Here is a 23,234-nt window from a genome sequence, read left to right on the forward strand (position 1 = left end):
TGGAAATATTGCTTTGCAACCTAATCTCAAAACTTTTCCAACAGCAAGCCTCACATTGAACTCTTCCATGAACAGTCCTGACCACAATCCCAATTTGATCCACCACCACTACCTCAAAAATCACCCCTTACAAGCTTTTCAAGAATTCCTAACATCCAGCATTGTTTCACAACCCTTTCTCAGGTCTCTACAACATGATCTTAATCTTTCCTGTGCAGAAATCTGTGCTCTTCGTTCCCTAAAAACTACTGACTCTTATCATTATCCTCCAGGCAGACAAGGTGCGTAAACAAGGTCCTGTACCAGCTGTATGACAGCTCTACGTACAGCGTCTGCCATAAAGAGCCCATCGCTGTAATACAAACTCTCACACAGTTCCTCCATAAAACGTCAGGCCCCTCACAGATACTAACACCTCAGTCCATAGAACCACTTACCCCACCCACACACAGAGGTATTGTATGCGTTAATCAGCTATCTCTACAAGGCTATATGACTTCCTAAAATTGTGCCCTGAAATTAGATTCATTCTGCCGGACATTTTGCTTTTCATCTTGCCCCCAATCTTCACAGTATCGTGTTAAGACCACGTGCTTCTTCTGCACCCATTTCCCTACCCTGTGGCACCAACTCCTGTGACAGTCCCCACTGTAAAACTTGCTTTATGCACCCTCCTGCAACCACTTATAACAGCTCTGTGACTGGCAAAACATGCTCTATCAAAGGGAGAGAGGCCTCTGCAATGACACATGTCATGTACCAACAGTTCTGTAAACACTGTTCAGCCTTCTATATTGGTTTAACTACCATCAAGTTATCAGTCAGGATGAATGGATATAGACATATGGTGTACACTAGCAACATGCAGTACCCTGTTGCATTACGTGCTCTACAACATGACTGTCATAACCTGGGTGCCTGTTTCACCACCTCAGATCTTCACAGGTGAGAACTGGCATTACTACATGTCCTTAGTTCTCACCACCCATCTGACCTTAATTTATGTTAATTTCTTCGAACTCTGCATTTCTTCTCACTAACTGTTCCTTTCTTCATTCTTTTTTTGTTTCCTATATCATTTACAATCTGACCTGTCTCTTTTCCCCCACTCCTCCCCAACCTCTACCACATACAATGCACTTAGCTTTCTGCTCTAATTCATGCATGATGTTTCGTCAGTAATCTGTCTTGCTTATTACCTGTCTTTCACCTCTAAGCTCTCAGGTTCTCAAATCTCATCTGGTGCAGTCCCTAACAATCAGTCTTTCTTTCTCATCTCATCCAGTAAGTCTCTGCAGACCCAGGGTTCTGGGTGACTTTCCCAAATGATCCCCATTCCCTAAACCTCACCAGTCCTTTTTCTTCATCCTTCTTCCTTCCCCTTCAACCCTTACATTAGGAGGAGGATCCACTGGCTTTAAAAGCTTGCAAATTTCCTTAACCTTTATCTGTGTATGTTGTTCTCCTGCCACCACTTGGTGAGTAAATTTTTTATCTACTCAATTATTACATTTTAAAAAATTTGTCATTTTCATTGATAATCTAAATATTGAAATTTATTCTTGAAATTCATCTTAACTGTAATAGGTACAGATGTACTACCCGAGTGACATAAAAAATTTATACCGGACTGGGACTCAAACCCCGCTTAGTCAGTCACTCACATGTTCCATTGATTATTTTGCATGAGAGAGTGTAATGATGTGGAACAAGTCATTTTATATTCACGTCACAAATTAGTTTGTAAATATGATTGCTTGCTGAACATTTCTATTTTTTAAAGAAAAGGGAAAAAGATAAGATATGTATGGAATATGAGGAGTTGTCAAGGAGAAACTTTCTCAGTTTGTTGTCAAATTTTACTTTGCTGTCTGTCATATATTTTATATCACTGGTTAGGTGATCAAAAATTTTTGTTGCAGCATTGTGCACCCCTTTTTGTGCTAAAGACAAACTTAATGTGGAGTAATGAGTGCCGTTTTTCCTTGTGGTATTGTAATTATGTTCCTCATTGTTCCTTTTGAACTTTGGTGGATTATTTACAACCAACGTCATGGGGGAGGGGAGGGGGGGGGGGGGATAAATATACTGTGAAGCAGCAGTTAGAATCCCCAACTCCTTAAACAGATGTCTAGAAGATGATCATGGGTGAGCACCACATATTATTCTCACAACATGTCTTTGTGCAATGAAGACTTTCTTTCTCAAAGATGAGTTACTGCAGAATATTATTCCATATGACATTGTTGAGTGAAAATATGCAAAATACATCAACTTACTAATTTGTGTCACCTAAAGATATGCAATGATTCTAAGTGCAAATGCAGTTGAACAAAGTTGTTTTAGCAGTTACAAAAGGTGTTTTTTCCAATTTAAATTCTCATCAGTATGGCCTGCTAAGAATTTCGAAGTTTCCACCCTGTTTATTATTTCTTCACCATGTGTTACACGTATAATTATTGGTGTAGCTCCTCTAGATGTGTAGATGCTGTGTCTTTTTAAAACCGAGTGAGAGACCATTCGCAGAAAACCAGTCAATGGTACTTTTAAGGACTTCGTTTACCATTTGTTCTTTTTATTTACATATGATTGGATTGATTACAAGTGTCATCTGCAAAAAGAACTAATTCTGCTTATTTACTAGACAGAATATTGTACACGTATATGAGAAACAGTAGTGGACCTAAGATTGAATCTCATATGTGATTTATCCCCATTCAGAATTCTGTGTCTGGACTATATCACTTGAATTACTAACTACAACTTTCTGCATTCTTAGTTTGATTTGACATTATTCTTTGGTTTGCTATACCATCAATCTCATATAATGTCAATTTATGTAGGGGAATACTGTTATTCACACAGTCACATGCCTTAGAGAGGTTGCAGAAAATATCAACCAGCACTATTTTATTATTTAATGCTTGTAAAATCTGATAAGTGAATGTGTAAATGGCATTGTCATTAGAGCAACCCTTCTGAAACGCAAACTAAGATTTGCTAAGGATGCTATTGTTGCTGGGGTGTGATACTATTCTAAAATACATCATAATCTAAAAAAAATTTGGAGAATGTCAGCAGTGAAACAGGTCAGTAGTTACTGACATCTCTCTGGAAAATGCCTTGAATTAGTGATGCATTACATATTTCAGATAAGACTTGGCTTATTACATGTGAAAAAAATTTTAGTACTCTATTGGAGACACCTGCAAAACCAGATGAGCTTTTATTTGAGAGAATGTATAATTTTCTTAATTTCAAAAGAAGTTGGTGGTACATTCATGTGATTGAATTTTATAAGTGTTGCATTTTCAACATGCAGCAGTGAGTTTGCTCTTGACCTTTTTGTCCCTATGCTTTCTACTACATTTAAGAAATGAATATTAAATGCATTTGCTACCTGTGAATCATCATTTATAGCCCTTCTATTCAGGTCAATAGTGCTGTTTCTTTGTTCTGTGGCTGGTTGTTCTCTCTCTCTCACTTCACTACATTCCATATAGCCTTAAGTCTGTTATCGGAAGTACTGATTTATGACATAATGTGCATGTTCCTTGATTTTTTAATAACCTTTCTTAATAATTTCAAGTAGTTCTTGTAGTACTTCAGAATCCCTACTTGGTCTTGCCAAAAGATAAATTTCCTTTTCCTTTCACAAGATGCTTATTTCTCTAGCGATCCATGTTTTTTTACGTGGTTGTTTAGTGTCCTTTCTGATTAGCTTATGCGGAAAGCTATTTTCAAATAATGATATAAAATTGTAATGAAATAAATTAAATTTTATATTAGCATTTGGTTCATTATAGATTACATCCCATGTCATCTGTAAACTATTCTTAAAAACACTTGGCCTGGAGTCATTAATTATTCTAACTGATTTCCACTGAGTTATATCCATACAGAAACATGCTGTGTTATTGATCCTAACTAACTGTGCATCATGATCAGAGAGAGCATTTGTTACTGGGTAAACAGTTATTTTCTTGCTTTGAGCTTCATCAAGGAAAACATCAGCAATACGGGCCCTGCTGTCTTTATCCATCAGTGTTGAAAAATTAATTACCGAGATCAGATTGTAGGACCCAAATAAGGTTTCCAGATAATTTATCATATCAGAATCCCTTAGAAAATCTGCATTGAAATCACCATAAACTATTAACTGCTTGCTACTGTCTGACAGATGGCACAGTAAGGAACCCATATTTCTCGTAAATAGTTCAAAATTTCCCATTGGGGATCCATATACCGTTTCAATTGAAAGTGAACTATTTTTCAGCATGAATCCAGATAGCACAGGCTGTAAAGCAGTCAGTGAAATGAAGAACGTTGTGTTGGGCGGCTTGCTCGACAGTGTGGTGGTCCAGCTGTTTCTTGGCCACAGTTTGTCAGTGGCCATTCGTGCAGACAGCTTCTTGCTTGTCATGTCCACATGGAATGCAGCACAGTGTTTACAGCTTAGTTTGTAGATCACGTAACTAGTTTCACAGATATCCCTGCCTTTGATGGGATAGATGATGTTGGTGACCAGACTGGAGTAGTTTGATGGGAGGATGTGTGAGACAGATCTTGCGTCTATGTCTGTTACAGAGATATGAGCCATGAAGCAAGGGGTTGGGAAAGGAAAGGGAGCAGAAAAGGAAAAAAGAACATACATAAAAGAGAGATACTTTCACAATATTGTAAAACATTAAATAAAGTTACAAACACCTTGGACTCGTCCTTTAACTGTGTTCCATCTGCTTTCAAAGACAATAAATCAACCTTTCATTTATTTATTTATTTCGCTTTTTACACCTTACGGTAGTAACGAACAGATGTAGTTATCTGAAAAATTTGTACCTTTCCAACATAAGTTTATCAGGCAATGTATCACTTAAAATACTTTAGTTACATAGTACAGCACTCGTGATTCATTTCAGTTTATTGCTTGTAACATGTCTTTTACCTGCATGTGCGTTTTCAACGAAGTATAAAGTTTTTACAGGTACAATTTGTTTTAGTTTACATTATTTCTTATTATGTTGTAATTCACGATAAATTAATGTTATAAGGGCATTTTTTTTGGATAAGCCACTGCTTGACTCGCTTTTTAAAAGTATCACCTGTCAATAAATATCTTAACTTCATTTGGTAACAAGTTATTAAAAACAGTCCCTTTGACATAGGGGCTTTGCGCTGTTAAAGTTAAAATCTGTTAACCACATGAAAATCTTTTCTGTGCCTTGTTTCATAGTTGTGAATATCTACGTTTCTTTTTGTGATCTTAGTGCCTTCTTTCACTAGCATTATGGTTCTAGTATATACATGGCATAACCTGTGAGAATATTGTGTGTAATGAATAGGGGGTTTGCAAGAAGTTCCTGGTTTTACTTTTGCTATGATCAAGGCTCACTTCTGCAGTATGAAAACTCTTTCATATTAGTTTAGCATATCCCACTCCACAGTACTATTCCATAAGTTAAAGGATTCACTAATACATAATATACAGTCCTCAAGGTTTCAGAATTAAGATATGGTGATAATCTTCTTAATACATATAGACTGGTTTTTTTTAGACGTAATCAGTTTGCTTCTTCCATGAAAGTCGATCTATGTATAAACCCAAGAATTTACAATCTTTACAGGGCTGGGAGAATTTCATCAATCACAGTATTTTGTCTGTTTGGACCATTTGGTTTAAAATTAACAATATTAGTGTTTTCTATGTTTACTTTTAGGTTCTCTCTTTCAATAAAGTTATGTATCTCTTTGACTAGGATGGGCTCATTGTCTGCAAAGCAGACATCAGATGTATTGTCTGCATGCATAGTGATAAATTGCTTACTGTCAGGAGAACTTAGGAAGTCATTTGCATAGCATATGAATAGGGTTGGACCTAAAATAGAGCCCTGAGGAACACCAAAATGTATATTTCTTATATTTGACCTTCTCCTCTCCAGTATTTCTCCATTAGAATACATTATCTCCACACATTTTTGCCTACCCTTTAAATGTGTGTCTAGTAATTGCATGAGTTTTCCAGTGACACCACTCTTTGCAATTTTTGATAAGAGCACGTGATGATGTACTCTATCAAAAGCCCTTGTGAGGTCCAGGAATACTCCTGCTGCTTGAGATTTTTCATTTATTTTTTCAAGTAAATTATGGACAAATTGTACTGCTGCTGATTTGGTACTTTGAACTCTTCTGGAACCATGCTGGAAATCGCTTAATATTTCAGCATTGTTGTCATGTTCAAAGATTATTTTAATATTATTTTCTTTATCAGTTTGCTGAAAGTTGATATAAAGGCAATGGGTCTGTAGTTCTGTACATTCTTTATTTCCCCATTTTTGTGTATTGGTTTCACTACAGACAAGTATCAACTTGACAGGAAAGACACCATCTTCGAGAACACAGTTTATAAAATGAACTGGTGCTTTCATTATTTCATGTTTACATTTCTTCAATAGATATGGAGAAATTTCGTCTAATGCTGCAGAATGTCATATGTGCTTGCAGGTAGTGTGCTGGAGTTTGTTTGTTACTGGACTCTCAAATGAGTGCTGTATATCCTGTTTCATAGGCATCATTATCGACAGTATGTATGAAGTAATTATTGAAAATAGTGGTGATTAGAAGAGGGTCAGAGATAACTTCATTATTCACAGTTATTTGTACATTATTAATTTTAGTTTCTGTTTCTGATTTTAGTTTCTGTTTCTGATTTTAGTTTCTGTTTCTGGTTTTTAGTTTCTGTTTCTGGTTTTTAGTTTCTGTTTCTGGTTTTTAGTTTCTGTTTCTGGTTTTTAGTTTCTGTTTCTGGTTTTTAGTTTCTGTTTCTGGTTTTTAGTTTCTGTTTCTGGTTTTTAGTTTCTGTTTCTGGTTTTTAGTTTCTGTTTCTGGTTTTTAGTTTCTGTTTCTGGTTTTTAGTTTCTGTTTCTGGTTTTTAGTTTCTGTTTCTGGTTTTTAGTTTCTGTTTCTGGTTTTTAGTTTCTGTTTCTGGTTTTTAGTTTCTGTTTCTGGTTTTTAGTTTCTGTTTCTGGTTTTTAGTTTCTGTTTCTGGTTTTTAGTTTCTGTTTCTGGTTTTTAGTTTCTGTTTCTGGTTTTTAGTTTCTGTTTCTGGTTTTTAGTTTCTGTTTCTGGTTTTTAGTTTCTGTTTCTGGTTTTTAGTTTCTGTTTCTGGTTTTTAGTTTCTGTTTCTGGTTTTTAGTTTCTGTTTCTGGTTTTTAGTTTCTGTTTCTGGTTTTTAGTTTCTGTTTCTGGTTTTTAGTTTCTGTTTCTGGTTTTTAGTTTCTGTTTCTGGTTTTTAGTTTCTGTTTCTGGTTTTTAGTTTCTGTTTCTGGTTTTTAGTTTCTGTTTCTGGTTTTTAGTTTCTGTTTCTGGTTTTTAGTTTCTGTTTCTGGTTTTTAGTTTCTGTTTCTGGTTTTTAGTTTCTGTTTCTGGTTTTTAGTTTCTGTTTCTGGTTTTTAGTTTCTGTTTCTGGTTTTTAGTTTCTGTTTCTGGTTTTTAGTTTCTGTTTCTGGTTTTTAGTTTCTGTTTCTGGTTTTTAGTTTCTGTTTCTGGTTTTTAGTTTCTGTTTCTGGTTTTTAGTTTCTGTTTCTGGTTTTTAGTTTCTGTTTCTGGTTTTTAGTTTCTGTTTCTGGTTTTTAGTTTCTGTTTCTGGTTTTTAGTTTCTGTTTCTGGTTTTTAGTTTCTGTTTCTGGTTTTTAGTTTCTGTTTCTGGTTTTTAGTTTCTGTTTCTGGTTTTTAGTTTCTGTTTCTGGTTTTTAGTTTCTGTTTCTGGTTTTTAGTTTCTGTTTCTGGTTTTTAGTTTCTGTTTCTGGTTTTTAGTTTCTGTTTCTGGTTTTTAGTTTCTGTTTCTGGTTTTTAGTTTCTGTTTCTGGTTTTTAGTTTCTGTTTCTGGTTTTTAGTTTCTGTTTCTGGTTTTTAGTTTCTGTTTCTGGTTTTTAGTTTCTGTTTCTGGTTTTTAGTTTCTGTTTCTGGTTTTTAGTTTCTGTTTCTGGTTTTTAGTTTCTGTTTCTGGTTTTTAGTTTCTGTTTCTGGTTTTTAGTTTCTGTTTCTGGTTTTTAGTTTCTGTTTCTGGTTTTTAGTTTCTGTTTCTGGTTTTTAGTTTCTGTTTCTGGTTTTTAGTTTCTGTTTCTGGTTTTTAGTTTCTGTTTCTGGTTTTTAGTTTCTGTTTCTGGTTTTTAGTTTCTGTTTCTGGTTTTTAGTTTCTGTTTCTGGTTTTTAGTTTCTGTTTCTGGTTTTTAGTTTCTGTTTCTGGTTTTTAGTTTCTGTTTCTGGTTTTTAGTTTCTGTTTCTGGTTTTTAGTTTCTGTTTCTGGTTTTTAGTTTCTGTTTCTGGTTTTTAGTTTCTGTTTCTGGTTTTTAGTTTCTGTTTCTGGTTTTTAGTTTCTGTTTCTGGTTTTTAGTTTCTGTTTCTGGTTTTTAGTTTCTGTTTCTGGTTTTTAGTTTCTGTTTCTGGTTTTTAGTTTCTGTTTCTGGTTTTTAGTTTCTGTTTCTGGTTTTTAGTTTCTGTTTCTGGTTTTTAGTTTCTGTTTCTGGTTTTTAGTTTCTGTTTCTGGTTTTTAGTTTCTGTTTCTGGTTTTTAGTTTCTGTTTCTGGTTTTTAGTTTCTGTTTCTGGTTTTTAGTTTCTGTTTCTGGTTTTTAGTTTCTGTTTCTGGTTTTTAGTTTCTGTTTCTGGTTTTTAGTTTCTGTTTCTGGTTTTTAGTTTCTGTTTCTGGTTTTTAGTTTCTGTTTCTGGTTTTTAGTTTCTGTTTCTGGTTTTTAGTTTCTGTTTCTGGTTTTTAGTTTCTGTTTCTGGTTTTTAGTTTCTGTTTCTGGTTTTTAGTTTCTGTTTCTGGTCTTTAGTTTCTGTTTCTGGTCTTTAGTTTCTGTTTCTGGTCTTTAGTTTCTGTTTCTGGTCTTTAGTTTCTGTTTCTGGTCTTTAGTTTCTGTTTCTGGTCTTTAGTTTCTGTTTCTGGTCTTTAGTTTCTGTTTCTGGTCTTTAGTTTCTGTTTCTGGTCTTTAGTTTCTGTTTCTGGTCTTTAGTTTCTGTTTCTGGTCTTTAGTTTCTGTTTCTGGTCTTTAGTTTCTGTTTCTGGTCTTTAGTTTCTGTTTCTGGTCTTTAGTTTCTGTTTCTGGTCTTTAGTTTCTGTTTCTGGTCTTTAGTTTCTGTTTCTGGTCTTTAGTTTCTGTTTCTGGTCTTTAGTTTCTGTTTCTGGTCTTTAGTTTCTGTTTCTGGTCTTTAGTTTCTGTTTCTGGTCTTTAGTTTCTGTTTCTGGTCTTTAGTTTCTGTTTCTGGTCTTTAGTTTCTGTTTCTGGTCTTTAGTTTCTGTTTCTGGTCTTTAGTTTCTGTTTCTGGTCTTTAGTTTCTGTTTCTGGTCTTTAGTTTCTGTTTCTGGTCTTTAGTTTCTGTTTCTGGTCTTTAGTTTCTGTTTCTGGTCTTTAGTTTCTGTTTCTGGTCTTTAGTTTCTGTTTCTGGTCTTTAGTTTCTGTTTCTGGTCTTTAGTTTCTGTTTCTGGTCTTTAGTTTCTGTTTCTGGTCTTTAGTTTCTGTTTCTGGTCTTTAGTTTCTGTTTCTGGTCTTTAGTTTCTGTTTCTGGTCTTTAGTTTCTGTTTCTGGTCTTTAGTTTCTGTTTCTGGTCTTTAGTTTCTGTTTCTGGTCTTTAGTTTCTGTTTCTGGTCTTTAGTTTCTGTTTCTGGTCTTTAGTTTCTGTTTCTGGTCTTTAGTTTCTGTTTCTGGTCTTTAGTTTCTGTTTCTGGTCTTTAGTTTCTGTTTCTGGTCTTTAGTTTCTGTTTCTGGTCTTTAGTTTCTGTTTCTGGTCTTTAGTTTCTGTTTCTGGTCTTTAGTTTCTGTTTCTGGTCTTTAGTTTCTGTTTCTGGTCTTTAGTTTCTGTTTCTGGTCTTTAGTTTCTGTTTCTGGTCTTTAGTTTCTGTTTCTGGTCTTTAGTTTCTGTTTCTGGTCTTTAGTTTCTGTTTCTGGTCTTTAGTTTCTGTTTCTGGTCTTTAGTTTCTGTTTCTGGTCTTTAGTTTCTGTTTCTGGTCTTTAGTTTCTGTTTCTGGTCTTTAGTTTCTGTTTCTGGTCTTTAGTTTCTGTTTCTGGTCTTTAGTTTCTGTTTCTGGTCTTTAGTTTCTGTTTCTGGTCTTTAGTTTCTGTTTCTGGTTTTTAGTTTCTGATTTTAATCTCCTGATTTCGTTGTGGTACTTACATTTGTGCTGCTTGTAGAGTTCTTTATGTAACTCTGAGTTAAGGTATACATGTTTTCCATTTTTTCCTTTCAGATCTTTTGTTTTAAAATCCAATGGCACAGGTTTTGATTTTCAAGGTTAATTTTTTGGATACTCTCCTTTTTTTAATTTCATGGCTCTATCTAAGTGCTCAGCCATAATTTCTGTGGACATGTTCCATTTATTGTTGACCCCAATGGTAGTCATAACTGATTCCCATGATTCCTAGCTTAAACTGTAACTTAGTGTAGCAATGTTGTTTGCTGATAATATTCGCCTGTGCTCATACTTTTTTTCTTGGTTTGAATTTCGTATTACATTTTAGCACTAGTGTTTGGCCTAAATTATCTGAGACATGACCATTTATTATGTCTGTTCAGATAATGTATTCATAATTTGTGATAACATGATCAGTTGAACTACTATGTTTGTTAGCTATTCTGGTGGGTACTAGTCCAAAAAATCTTTAGTCCCATAATATGGAATACAATCTGTAAAACATTTGCTTTTCTGACCATCTTGTAAAGTGTCAATGTTCAGATCTCCCAGTATGACAAGATTTACACTTCTACAGCCCGAGATTAATTTACTTAAAAATCAATCAAGTGATTTCAGAAAAGCATCACAGTTCCCACAGAGGGATCTATATACACCTACGACACAGAAAGGAACAGGGCAAAATGTGATTTTAAGAATTGCAATTTCAAAATCTTTGTCAACACAGAAATTCTTCCCCCATATCACTTTTTGGTAGTTATGAACTCACATTTTCTTGTGTGGATGGCAACACCACCACCTTTATTGTGCGTTCTACAGTATAACGTAGCTAGGTTGGAACCTTCTAATTTCCAATTTGAATGTTGTTCACTGTTTTCTGGTGTTCTGTAACTATTACTACATGTGGAGATAGTCCTGTGATAAATGATTCAAAAGCATCTATTTTGTTTTCTAACCCCTGTACATTATAATGCAAAAGTGATAAATTATTCTCTTGTGGACTGACATCTGCTTGAGGCACATACACTTGCATCTGGTGTTGCACTGGTGGAAGGTTTTATCATCTTAAGACATCGCTCTTTTCCTGCCAATGTATTGCTTTACTGACCTGGCATTTCATGGTTGATTCTCCCAAATATGTGTTATTTTTGTCCTTGAGAGGGATGGCCTCTTTAGCACAACACTGCACATTATATTTTTGCTGTTCACTATTTCTTGGATCCAATTTATAACTAAGTCCTTCCCTAGTCTGTTGATATGTAAACCGTGGGATGTGTGGAATCTTCCTCCTACACAGCATATGTCCACAAATGTAACATTTTTTAATCTCATGCATATATTTAGGATCTGCTTATTTGTGTTTTGCACTTCTTTATTAACACTACTGGATTGGCAAGTCAGTGTGCTGTGGAACAGAGAAAACAATCATGTTTGAACTTCTCAGCTCATTTAGCCTTCTTTCAAGTGAGATCACTAGGTCTTTCATTTTGTTTTTTGCTACATCATTTGTTCCCGCTAAGAACACAAAAAAACTTATTTGTTGTTGCTGTTTTCATGTCATGGTTCATGGAAGTCACTGCCTGAAATTTTGCACCTGGTTTTACTATGCTAGTTATTTTGTGACTGCTTCTAGACAAATTTGGCTGCTGTGTTCCATCCTTGACTATCTGCAAATAGTTTTATTTTACATGTTTTTGTTAGTTGATAACTGTTTTTAGGGCTGCTGGTATTTGGATGTTACATAGTGGCAATGTTTGTTTTGTCTTTTTTGTCCATATTAGTCAATAATCCAACTTGAGGAACACTTGATTTTGATTCACTGTCAGCGACCACACTCACGGTTGAATTGTTTATTCCTGTGGTTGAAAGCAACTCAATATTGGAACCCAAGGATCTCGGTGTGTATTTGTATGCAAAGATTCGTATAACTCTTTTTTGGGGTGTCGTTATGAAGCTTAGTTCCATTATAAAATCCACTATAATCACACCCAAAACCAAATAAAATGTTGTATGCAAAATGGAATAACATTTGATAAACAATTTGTCATCTAAATGGTAATTTCTCATATTCCATTCCTGATAAAACTTCTCCAATTCAGAAATAATATGTAATGACTTGTAACATGGTTATAAGTGGAGGAACGGAGGAAATGTTTAATTTCTGCTCAGTCATAATGCTATCAGTATTAATACTAGTGTAGACATTCTACAGCTCTTTCTTTATGTAAACCCTTGGAATACCTATAGCTTGCATTAATCGCTTCATAATTGAGAACAGCCGCCTCATCTTGGAGCTGCTACTTAACTCGCTGTGTACATGCAGCAATAACAAATACCTGTATTGTTGTGGAAATCCTTATAGGGAACAAAAAATTCTCTTTGTTTTTCTTGATGGGTTCACTGCCCAACTAAATACCTCAAGTCAGGTTCAATCCTAACTTCTCAGTCACCATTTATAACGTAATCACCTTCCTCTTGCCACAACTCAGTGAAGGCATGTAAAACAACATTCATCATGTTATTATTATCATAATAGTGTTAGCATACATTAGCCTTACCTGTATCCCACTTTTATAAACAATGGGTTAATGTCATTATATTGACCCTGCTGGGGACTAACTACATAAGATTTCTGAATTACTTAATTTTTTACAAATTTCCTAATAAGCTTGTTACACCCTATGATTTTGATGAAGAAAATGGACTGTTACTAAATCACACTATAATTTCTTGTGAATGGCTGTTAAGTCCTGGGTATCATACATACACTTTTCTTTGCTGGTTGTTGTCTCTGTTAATATTACTGCCTTTGCATATGGTTTTCTGGTTATCATGAATGGTCCCACATATGGTGAGTAAAACTTGCTCTTTGTCTCTCCACACTTGTGGCTTTTAACAAAGGCTGCATCCCACTCTGTATGATACAGCAGTGCCTTTCTCCCATCTCTCTCTCTCTCTCTCTCTCTCTCTCTCTCTCTCTCTCTCTCTCTCTCTCTCTTCCCCCCTCGGTATTTCAGCTTCCATAGTCTTCTCTTCTTTAATATTCTTTGTTGACATCAACTAGAGGGCAGAGTTTTCTTCTGGCTACTTAAACCATTTCAAGAAGGGTTCCCCTTCTACTTGTTGCCCTGTTACCTCTAGTGCTAACACTTTAGTGGCAATTCATTCAACACTAATTCTATCCACTTTGAAAGCTTAATCACACAGTAAGCTCAGAAAAAAATCTCACATGAAGCATAACCCTTTCTGATAGGTTACTTTCAGGATGGTAGTGTGAATTCAAAATACGGTTTACATTCTCCCATGCTAAAAACTCTTGGAGGTTTGTGGATGTAAACTGGCTCCCATTGTTCATTAAGATTCTTAGGTTTACCAACTTGTTTAAAATAGTCATCTCATAGTTTATTTGCTACGCTGTTAATTGTAGATTTTGTTAGGGAGTACAGCTTTACCGACTTTGACCAGCATTCTAAAATAACCAGGCTGTATCCCGTGCTTCCATGGCCTTAAAGCACTGAGCCAAAGAGATCCAATGCCACAAACTCCCAAATTTTTTCTCTAATAATGGTATACAGCAATATGTGTACTCCTGAAGTATTTATTTTTACCTTTTGGCATATCTCACATGAGTGTAATATTTTTGGTACCTGTCTATTCATGTTTTTAAAGTAGTAGTACTTTTTCATATCCATGATACATTTCTATGATCCAGAGTGTACATACCCTAAGTATACATACCAAGTAATTAATTCTGTTACTGCTATTTTGTCTGATACTGACATGGGGAGACTGTGGCTGTGTACAATTAATGGAGGTTAATTCTTACAAAGAAGAAAACAGCAACCAGCCACTATTAATACTGCTATTTATTTAGGTAAATAGCACCGTTACCGGTTTCGAACTAGCAAGTTCATCATCAGACGGCTGTTTACAATTTTTATTCTTCCACTGTGATGAAGTATTGTTGGTGTGTTGTTGCCCTACGGTAGGAAACAGTGTCAGAAGTGCCCTATGTGAAAATAACTAACCTCCAAATGATGAAATACAGAGTAAATAAAAATGTGATGTTAAGTGGTTATGGTACTTATGTCGAAAATTCCACACAATTTTGTTGCGAAGTTGCATAATTGTATTTTTTGAATATTCCAAAATATATCCAACTGGATATATTTTGAAATATTCCAACTGGATATATTTTGGAATATTCAAAAAATACAATTATGCAACTGACAGGAATCAAACCGGACCCACGTACACTAATTGCTATTAAACTTTGTCCAGAACCTTCAAATAGTGTCAGACTCACTGTGTGTCCCAAACATTTCACCTATGCCTACCAAATTGTGATTTTGATAGTTTAATTGTAATTCCTTGTGATCATAGTCTGTTGAAAAATTCATTTAGCATATGTAAGTGTTTGTTCCATGTGGTATATATAACTACAATGTCATGAATATAATAGAAACAAACATTCCACATGGGAAAAATATATTAAAAAATTGCTGTGACTTACCAAACAGGAAAACGCTGGTAGATAGACACAATAAAAAACACACAAACACACACACAAATATCAAGCTTTCGCAACCCACGGTTGCTTCATCAGGAAAGAGGGAAGGAGAGGGAAAGACAAAAGGATGTGGGTTTTAAGGGAGAGGGTAAGGAGTCACTCCAATCCCGGGAGCGGAAAGGCTTGACTTAGGGGGGAAAAGGGACAGGTGTACACACACACACACACACACACACACACACACACACACACACACACACACACACACACACACACACACACACACACCAGCACATATCCAGACACAAGCAGACATATGTAAAGGCAAAGAGTTTGGGCAGAGATGTCAGGCGAGGTGGAAGTACAGAGACAAAGATGTTGTTGAGTGACAAGTGACGTACGAGGGGCGGCAACTTGAAATTAGCGGAGGTTGAGGCCAGGTGGGTAAAGGGAAGAGAGGATATATTGAAGGGCAAGTTCCCATCTCCGGAGTTGTGATAGGGTGATGTCAGTGGGAAGTATCCAGATAACCCGAACGGTGTAACACTGTGCCAAGATGTGCTGGCCGTGCACCAAGGCATGTTTAGCTGCAGGGTGATCCTCATTACCAACAAACACTGTCTGCCTGTGTCCATTCATGCAAATGGACAGTTTGTTGCTGGTCATTCCCACATAGAAAGCTTCACAGTGTAGGCAGGTCAGTTGGTAAATCACGTGGGTGCTTTCACACGTGGCTCTGCCTTTAATCGTGTACACCTTCCGGGTTACAGGACTGGAGTAGGTGGTGGTAGGAGGGTGCATGGGACAGGTTTTATGCTGGGGGCAGTTACAAGGGTAGGAGCCAGAGGGTAGGGAAGGTGGTTTGGGGATTTCATAGGGATGAACAACGAGGTTACGAAGGTCAGGTGGACGGCGGAAAGACACTTTTGGTGGAGTGAGGATGATTTCATGAAGGATTGATCTCATTTCAGGGCAGGATTTGAGGAAGTCGTATCCCTGTTGGAGAGCCACATTCAGAGTCTGATCCAGTCCCGGAAAGTATCCTGTCACAAGTGGGGCACTTTCGGGGTTCTTCTGTGGGAGGTTCTAGGTTTGAGGGGATGAGAAAGTGGCTCTGGTTATTTGCTTCTGTACCAGGTCAGGAGGGTAGTTGCGGGATGCGAAAGGAGGACAAGGTGAAGTGAATGGGAGAGAAGGTTCTGGAGGAATATGGATAGGAGTTATCCTCACTGTCAATTCAGATGACAAGGTGTCATCAGTGAATCTGAGCCAGTTGAGGGGTTTGGGATTCTGGGTGGTTATAAAGAATTCCTGTAGATGGCCCACAAATAGGTTGGCATAGGATGGTGCCATGGGGGTGGACATAGCTGTACCCTGGATTTGTTTATAGGTGATGCCTTCGAAGGTGAAGTAATGGAAGTTGAGGATATAGTTTGTCATAGCGACTAGGAAGGAGGTTGTGGGTTTGGAATCTGTTGGGTGTTGAGAAAGATAGTGTTCAGCAGTGACAAGGCCATGGGTATTAGGGATGTTAGTGTACATGGAGGTGGCATCAGTAGTGACGAGCAGGGCACCATGTGGTAAAGGGGCAGGAACTGTGGAGAGTTGGTGGAGGAAATTGTTGGTATCTTTTATACAGCAGGTTAGGTTCTGGGTAATAGGTTGAAGGTGTTGGTCTAAGAGAGCAGACATTCACTGTGGGGGCACAGTAACCGGCCACAATGGGCTGTACTGGTTGGTTGGGTTTTGTGGGCTTAAGGAAGCATGTAGAAGGTAGGAGACCAGGGACTAGTCAGGGTAAGGAGAGGGGTGGACTCCGGGAGAGGTTCTGGGATGGGCCTCAGAATTGGAGCAGAGATTGGAGAGCCTGCCGGATTTCTGGAATGGTGTCACTGTGGCAGGGTGTGTGGGTAGATGAGTCTGACAGCTGGCATAGTTCTTTTGCCAGATAATCCTTGCAGTTCAGACCAGTAGTGGTGGTGCCTTTATCAGCAGATAGAATTGGAAAGGTCATGATAAACTTTTAGATAAAGAAAACACCTTCAGCCTATTACCTGCATCGTACCAACCTAATATAAAAGATACCGACCATTCCCTCTGCTGACACTCCACAGTTCCTCTTCCTTACCACATTGTGCCCTGCTCATCACTATTGATGCCATCTCCTTTGACGTTGACATTCCTAATGCCAGTGGCCTTGCTGATATTGAACAATACCTTTCTCAAATCCCAACAGATTCCCATGACTAATTTATATCCTCATCCACAATTGCTTCTCCTTTGAAGACATCACCTACGAACAAATTCATGGTACAGCTATGGGCACCTGCATGGCACCATCCTATGCCAACCTGTCCATGGGCCATCTAGAGGAATCTCTTCTAACCTATCAGAGTCCCAAACCCCTCACCTGGTTCAAATTCATCGATGACATTTTCATGATCTGAATCGAGTGTGAGGACACCCTATCCACATTCCTCCAGAACCTCAACACTTTCTCCCCCATTCACTTCACCTGGTCCTCCTCAACCAAGAAGGCCAGCTTCCTCGATGCTGACTTCCATCTCAAAAAAGCTGCATCAGTACCTCTGTCCATATCAAATCTACCAACCAGTAGCAATACCCTCACTTCAACAGCTTTAACTCAGTTCATACCAAGAAATTGCTTCCATACAGCCCAGCCACCCGTGACTGTCGCACCTGCAGGGACGAGCAATCCCTCTCAAAATATACAAAAGGTTTCACATAGGCCTTCAGACTGTAATTGCTCTCCCAGCATTGTACAAAAAGAGATCTCCCATGCCTTATCCCTCCAGTAACCTGCCACCTCCCAAAGTCCCACGGTGCGGCCACAGAGGAGCATGCCCCTTGTGACTCACTCCACCTGTTATTGGAGCAACTGAATCACATTCTCCACCAGGGTTTCAACTACTCTCATCATGCCCCGAAATGAATCAGGAATGTCCACCATGCCATCGTCCCCACCCCTCTGGAGTGGCAGTTCACCACCCACCGAACCTACACAATATCCTCGTCCATTACTACACAACCCCTACTCCCAACTTCTTGCCTTGTGGCTCATATTCCTGTAATAGACTTAGATGTAAGACCTGTCCCGTACAACCTCGCTCCACCATCACCTACACAAGAATCACCTATCCCACAAAGGAAGGGCTACCTGTGTAACCAGTTATGTGATCTACAAGCTGAGCTGCAACCACTGTGCTGCACTCTGCTTGGAGCATGACCATCAACAAGCTGTCTGTCCTCGTTAATGGCCACTGACAAACTGTGGCGGAGAAATAGCTGGACCATCCAGTTACTCAGCACACTGCCCAAGGCAATGTTCTTAATTTCGATGACTGCATTACAGCCTGTGCCACCAGGATCCATCATTGTCCTTTACCCAATTATCCATGTCCCTGTTCCCAATCCAGCACTAGACAGCCCTCTGCTCCACCTACACATCCACGGTCTTTGCCATTGGGAAATGCTTGCCCTCTGTCTAACCTCCAGACTGCACCTTGCTATTCTATCCTCTGCCCACTTCACTCCTGTATTCTCTCAATAACAACACTTTACCATCCCTGCTACCCCTCCCCCTCCCTTCCCCAGCCTCCTCCTTCAAGTGCTGCTGATTGCAATCTGTCCTTGGCAGCCAGGATCTGTGGTCATGTGTGTGTGTGTCAGCTGGGTTTGCGTAGGGTGTGTGCGTGCATGCGTGTGTGCTTGTGCGTGTTTAGTTAAGATAAAGGCCTGTTTGGCTGAAAGCTTTCTTTGACAGTCTTCTTGTGCTTATCTGCCAATCGGCATCTTTACTGTATGCTGAGTAGCAACTATCCTTTTCATAATATTGTCATTTTTCCATCCTGGATTTTACATTGCTTAACATTACTTTTCTGTGCATTATTAAGTATTTTGTATGGCTCTTCTGTTATTTTCACTTCTTTTAAAATAGGGTGCCTGAATCCTGATACTAACCTAAAAAAGTTGCCCCTTTGACACCAGTAACCACAGGTATTTTGCTGTGTGTGATTGTGCCCCCCCCCCCCTCCTACCCCATATATTATCTGCAAGAAGCTCAACCAACCCATCTTTACACCTCCTATTAAGGTGTAGGCCATGTCTAGTATATTCCCATCTCCCTTATCATGATAAGCTTACAATCCAGGTTCAGGTCTGAGTCCAGCACATGACACTTCAGCACATGACACTTCATGTAATACCTATGTACCTATTACAATTAATTTGAATTTCAAGAATGAATATTGGAAACTGTAGTTAGTCATCAAATGCAAATATAAATTAAATATTCACTGACCAAAAATGGATGTGAAAGTATCTGCATTTGCTCAACTGGTAAGTAACAATATTTAAAACACTGTAGTAACTGGTTGCTGTAAACTCTTCCTCAGAAATATATTTAATAGTCATGGCATGCAACATCCAGTGTGGTGAAAAAAGGTAAATATACATTCCTTGGATATGCATTTGACAGGGACCAGGACTCTACTATGTGGACAATGAAGGCACGAGAACAAAAGGAAAAGTTTTTTCGGTTGGTTCTGGCTCGGTGTATGCCTTCGGTGTTTTGGATGCTGGATATAACTGGGATTTATCTGATGAAGAAGCATACGATCTAGGTCGACGTGCAATTTATCATGCAACTCACAGGGATGCTTACAGTGGGGGCATTGTAAGAGGTAAGTTTTTACGAACAGAGGACTATACTGTTTCTGAGATACAGGTAGTATTACAGTGGTGATCAGCAGCTTTAAATATTATTGTTTTCTATTGTTTCTTCTCATGGGGGCTTCGGTGTATGGGAGTCATGGACTGACATTTTCATGCATGTCATGTATATCAATGACAGCAATACTGTTGATATGTAATTGTAAATCAGCTGATTGAGAGGCAATACTTGTCTTTTAACTCGTCTTACCCCCGTCACTGTAGACACATAAGATACACTATGTGATCAAAATTATCCGGACACGTGGCTGAAAATGACCCTCCATGAGTAATGCTGGAAATAAATATGGTGTTGGCCCACCCTTAGCCTTGACGACAGCTTCCACTCTCACAGGCACACGTTCAATCAGGTGCTGGAAGGTTTCTTGGGAATGCCAGCCCATTCTTCAGAGTGCTTCACTGAGGAGAGGTATCGATGTCAGTTGGTGAGGCCTCGCACGAAGTTGGTGTTGAAAAACCTCTCAAAGGTGTTGCACAGGATTCAGGTCAGGACTCTGTGCAGGCCAATCCATTACAGGGATGTTATTTGCGTGTAACTATTCCACCACATACTGTGCATTATGAACAGATGCTCAATCGTGTTGAAAGATACAATCGCCATCCCCGAATTGCTCTTCAACAGTGGGAAGCAAGAAGGTGCTTAAAACATTAATGTAGGCCTGTACTGTGATAGTGCCATGCATAACAACAAGGCTTGCAAGCCTCCTCCATGAAAAACATGATCACACCATAACACCTTCACCTCTGAATTTTACTGTTGGCACTACACACACTGGCAGATGATGTTCACCGGGCATTTGCCATACCCACACCCTGCCATTGGATCACCACTTTGTGTACTGTGGTTTGTCACTCCACACATTTTTCCACTGTTCAGTTGCCCCAAGCGAGGCATCGTTTGGCATTTACCAGCATGATGTGTGGCTTATGAGTAGGCGCTTGACCATGCAATCAAAGTTTTCTCACCTCCCATGTAACTGTCTTAGTACTTGGAGTGAATCCTGATGCAGTTTGTAATTCTGTACGATGGTCTAGATAGATGTCTGCCTTTTACGCATTATGACCTCTTCAGCTGTTGGCGGTCTCTTTGTCAGTAGACGAGGTCGGCCTGTACACTTTTGTGCTGTATGTGTCCCTTCACGTTTCCACTTCACTATCACATTGGAAACAGTGGACCTAGGGATATTAAGGAGTGTGGAAATCTTGTGTACAGACATGTGACACAAGTGACACCCAATCACCTCACCATGTTTGAAGTCCGTGAGTCCCGCGGAGCACCCTGTTCTGCTCTCTCATGATGTCTAATGACTACTGAGGTTGCTGAAAAACATAGTTGGAGGGGGGGGGGGGGTCTGGATACTTTTGATCACATAGTGTATCTGGTCTCTTTCTTGAAGTACTATTTTAAAAAAGGCTTTCCAGAAGGTATAAAAGAGTTTTTATTAAATGAGAAATTTTGTTTATTGCTTCTCTCTGTTTGATTAAAAACAGAAGAAATACCAATTTGGTGCACTTTCAGTTTCAAATATAAAAACACAAAATCATCTGACTTTCTGATACTAATTATACAGTATTTGCTTCTACCTGTTTATCTTTGTGTTTGTACTACAGACTGCTGAGTCTAACCATATGTTTCTCCTTTTAAAGTTATTTCTTGTTTATCACTACAGCTAGTAGACACTTATGACATTTCAGTGAATCAAAATTAACTGATTGATGGGCATTGGCAAGTATGTGTGAGGGAACACACTATGGCCAGTGTTCCTATACATAATATAAACTAACAGCCACATCTGTGTTATTTTTCCTTGTGTTTTGTTGTACCAAAATGAATGTGTGTGTGTGTGTGTGTGTGTGTGTGTGTGTGTGTTTCTATTCTAATGATGGACTGTTTGGCCAAAAGCTTTGTTTGACAGCCTTTTTGTTGTGCCTATCTGTGACTCAGCATTTGCACTATATGGTGAGTAGCAGCTATCTTTTTCATAATATATAAACACACACACACACACACACACACACACACACACACACACACACACACACACACACACATTGTTTACATTCACGTTCAAAACAAAACAAATTGCCTTGAAAATACTTTGCTTTGTACTGTCTTGTTTTTTGTTTCAAATATAAATATTATCAAATATCTGTTCAACACTTTGTTGATATTCTTTGCAGTGTACCACATGAAGAGTACTGGCTGGGAGAACATTTCCAATGAGGACTGCAAAGAGCTGCATTATAAGTTTAAAGAGGAAAAAGAAAGTCTTGTTCATTAACTCTGTTTTACAAGTTGTATCGTGAAATTGTGTAAATAAAAGACACGTTTTGTGCAGATGTCCTGTCCTCATCAATACTGGTGAACATCCTTTAATATAAGACTTCTGCTGGCCTGTAAAGTCACAAAGTTGCCTATAAATTGTAGTACTCCTGTCCGGATTCAGTTTCTCCTTGAGATCCTTCTATTGACTGTTTTAACTGATGACACTGTCTTTGATGCTTGGATAATGTGTGCTGGGTAACTAAATGGGTTAGCCCTTAAACTGTGGACTTTCACTCTGATATGACCCATTCGGGTCAAGGTTGGAAGCAGGGGTGGTATAAGAATGAACTAAAACAGTATTTTGGTTGGGTGATGGTAGAATAGCACACTGAGAAGGCTAGGAAGGATTCTGGAGAGGATATTCCACACTTTTAGGTGCTATAATCAACACCCTGGCAGAAACAGTGCCAATCAAGTGTTTTATTATAAATGACAAGGCCTTCTTTTTTGAATGCTCAGCAACTCTGGTTGGAAAAAACAGGGTAGGGAGATCTGTTTGAGTACCAGTTGCGGCAGTGGTACATGAAGAGCCTGGGGTTAAGCCTCCAGGCTGTATGCTGGAGGTGACATGTGCAGAGATCTTTTCAGTATGACCTTCACAGTTAAAAGTAGTGAATGTTGTGCTGAACAGATTTTTATTAAGACAATAACAATATTGTAAAAAAATGGAATTGCTGCATGTAAGCCAAAATAGATGATAGTCACATTGAAATTGACTGGTAGACAGGACTAGTGTGTTGTTGCTGTAGCAGTAGAGCCTGGAGCTCTGGGTTAGAAACCTAACAGTCATTAGTATGGCGAACAAAGCAAACATAGAAACTCAGATTGTAGCAAAAAGGCATTGCATGGTTTGACACAATGTAAGAGGGCCAATAACACTCAAGATATTAATGCAATGAGAGGTAATGTGAACTAGGCCATCTGCCGGCAGTGAACGATCATACAGAATTTTCCCTTGTTCACTCCAGTGCTGATATAGATGGCACAGAAAGGGGGGTGTCACTAGAGTCCATGGAGGGGGGGGGGGGGGGGCAATGTCTGTCACAGTCCTAGACATGGGACCGTCATTGGGAACTCCATTGTGGTAGAAATGAGATCTTATATCACCACATTCGTCTCCTCTTAGTGGAGCTAAAGCAGGAGAGGTGTAGTCGACAGGATAATGCCAAGGGACTCTGATAGTGTTGCGGCAGTGATGGTGCCGATATTGAGTCTCTCATTGTCTAAGTGTCTACACAGCTTCCTGGCTGTATTGTATGTAATGCAACAATAGTTGAATTTTAGCAGCCACAGGCTGCAGGAGCAGTAGTGTGCACAACTGGTAAAGAGGCAACAGCAACAGATGTGGTGACCACTGCATTGTGGGAAGCAGGTTTTGTTGCTGCAGATGGAGCTGGTGGTTATCACTATTTCATGTGTTCAGGTGGTTTTGCTGCCGGGTGAGCCGTGTGCCTTCAGT

General features: G+C 38.5%; 1 protein-coding gene across 1 annotated transcript in view; it reads left to right on the plus strand.

Moving 5' to 3' along the window:
• Positions 1 to 21,789, plus strand: part of LOC124803061 (proteasome subunit beta type-5-like) — a 57,020-nt gene extending 35,231 nt beyond the window's left edge. The window contains exons 4-5 of the mRNA XM_047264189.1: positions 19,196 to 19,400; positions 21,631 to 21,789. Coding sequence (XP_047120145.1) covers positions 19,196 to 19,400; positions 21,631 to 21,731 — 306 coding nt within the window. The 3' untranslated portion in view covers positions 21,732 to 21,789. The remainder of the gene's footprint in view (positions 1 to 19,195; positions 19,401 to 21,630) is intronic.
• Positions 21,790 to 23,234: the final 1,445 nt, after the last annotated feature.

The sequence above is a fragment of the Schistocerca piceifrons genome, chromosome 6, assembly GCF_021461385.2.
Source record: "Schistocerca piceifrons isolate TAMUIC-IGC-003096 chromosome 6, iqSchPice1.1, whole genome shotgun sequence".
Taxonomy (NCBI): Eukaryota; Metazoa; Arthropoda; class Insecta; order Orthoptera; family Acrididae; genus Schistocerca; species Schistocerca piceifrons.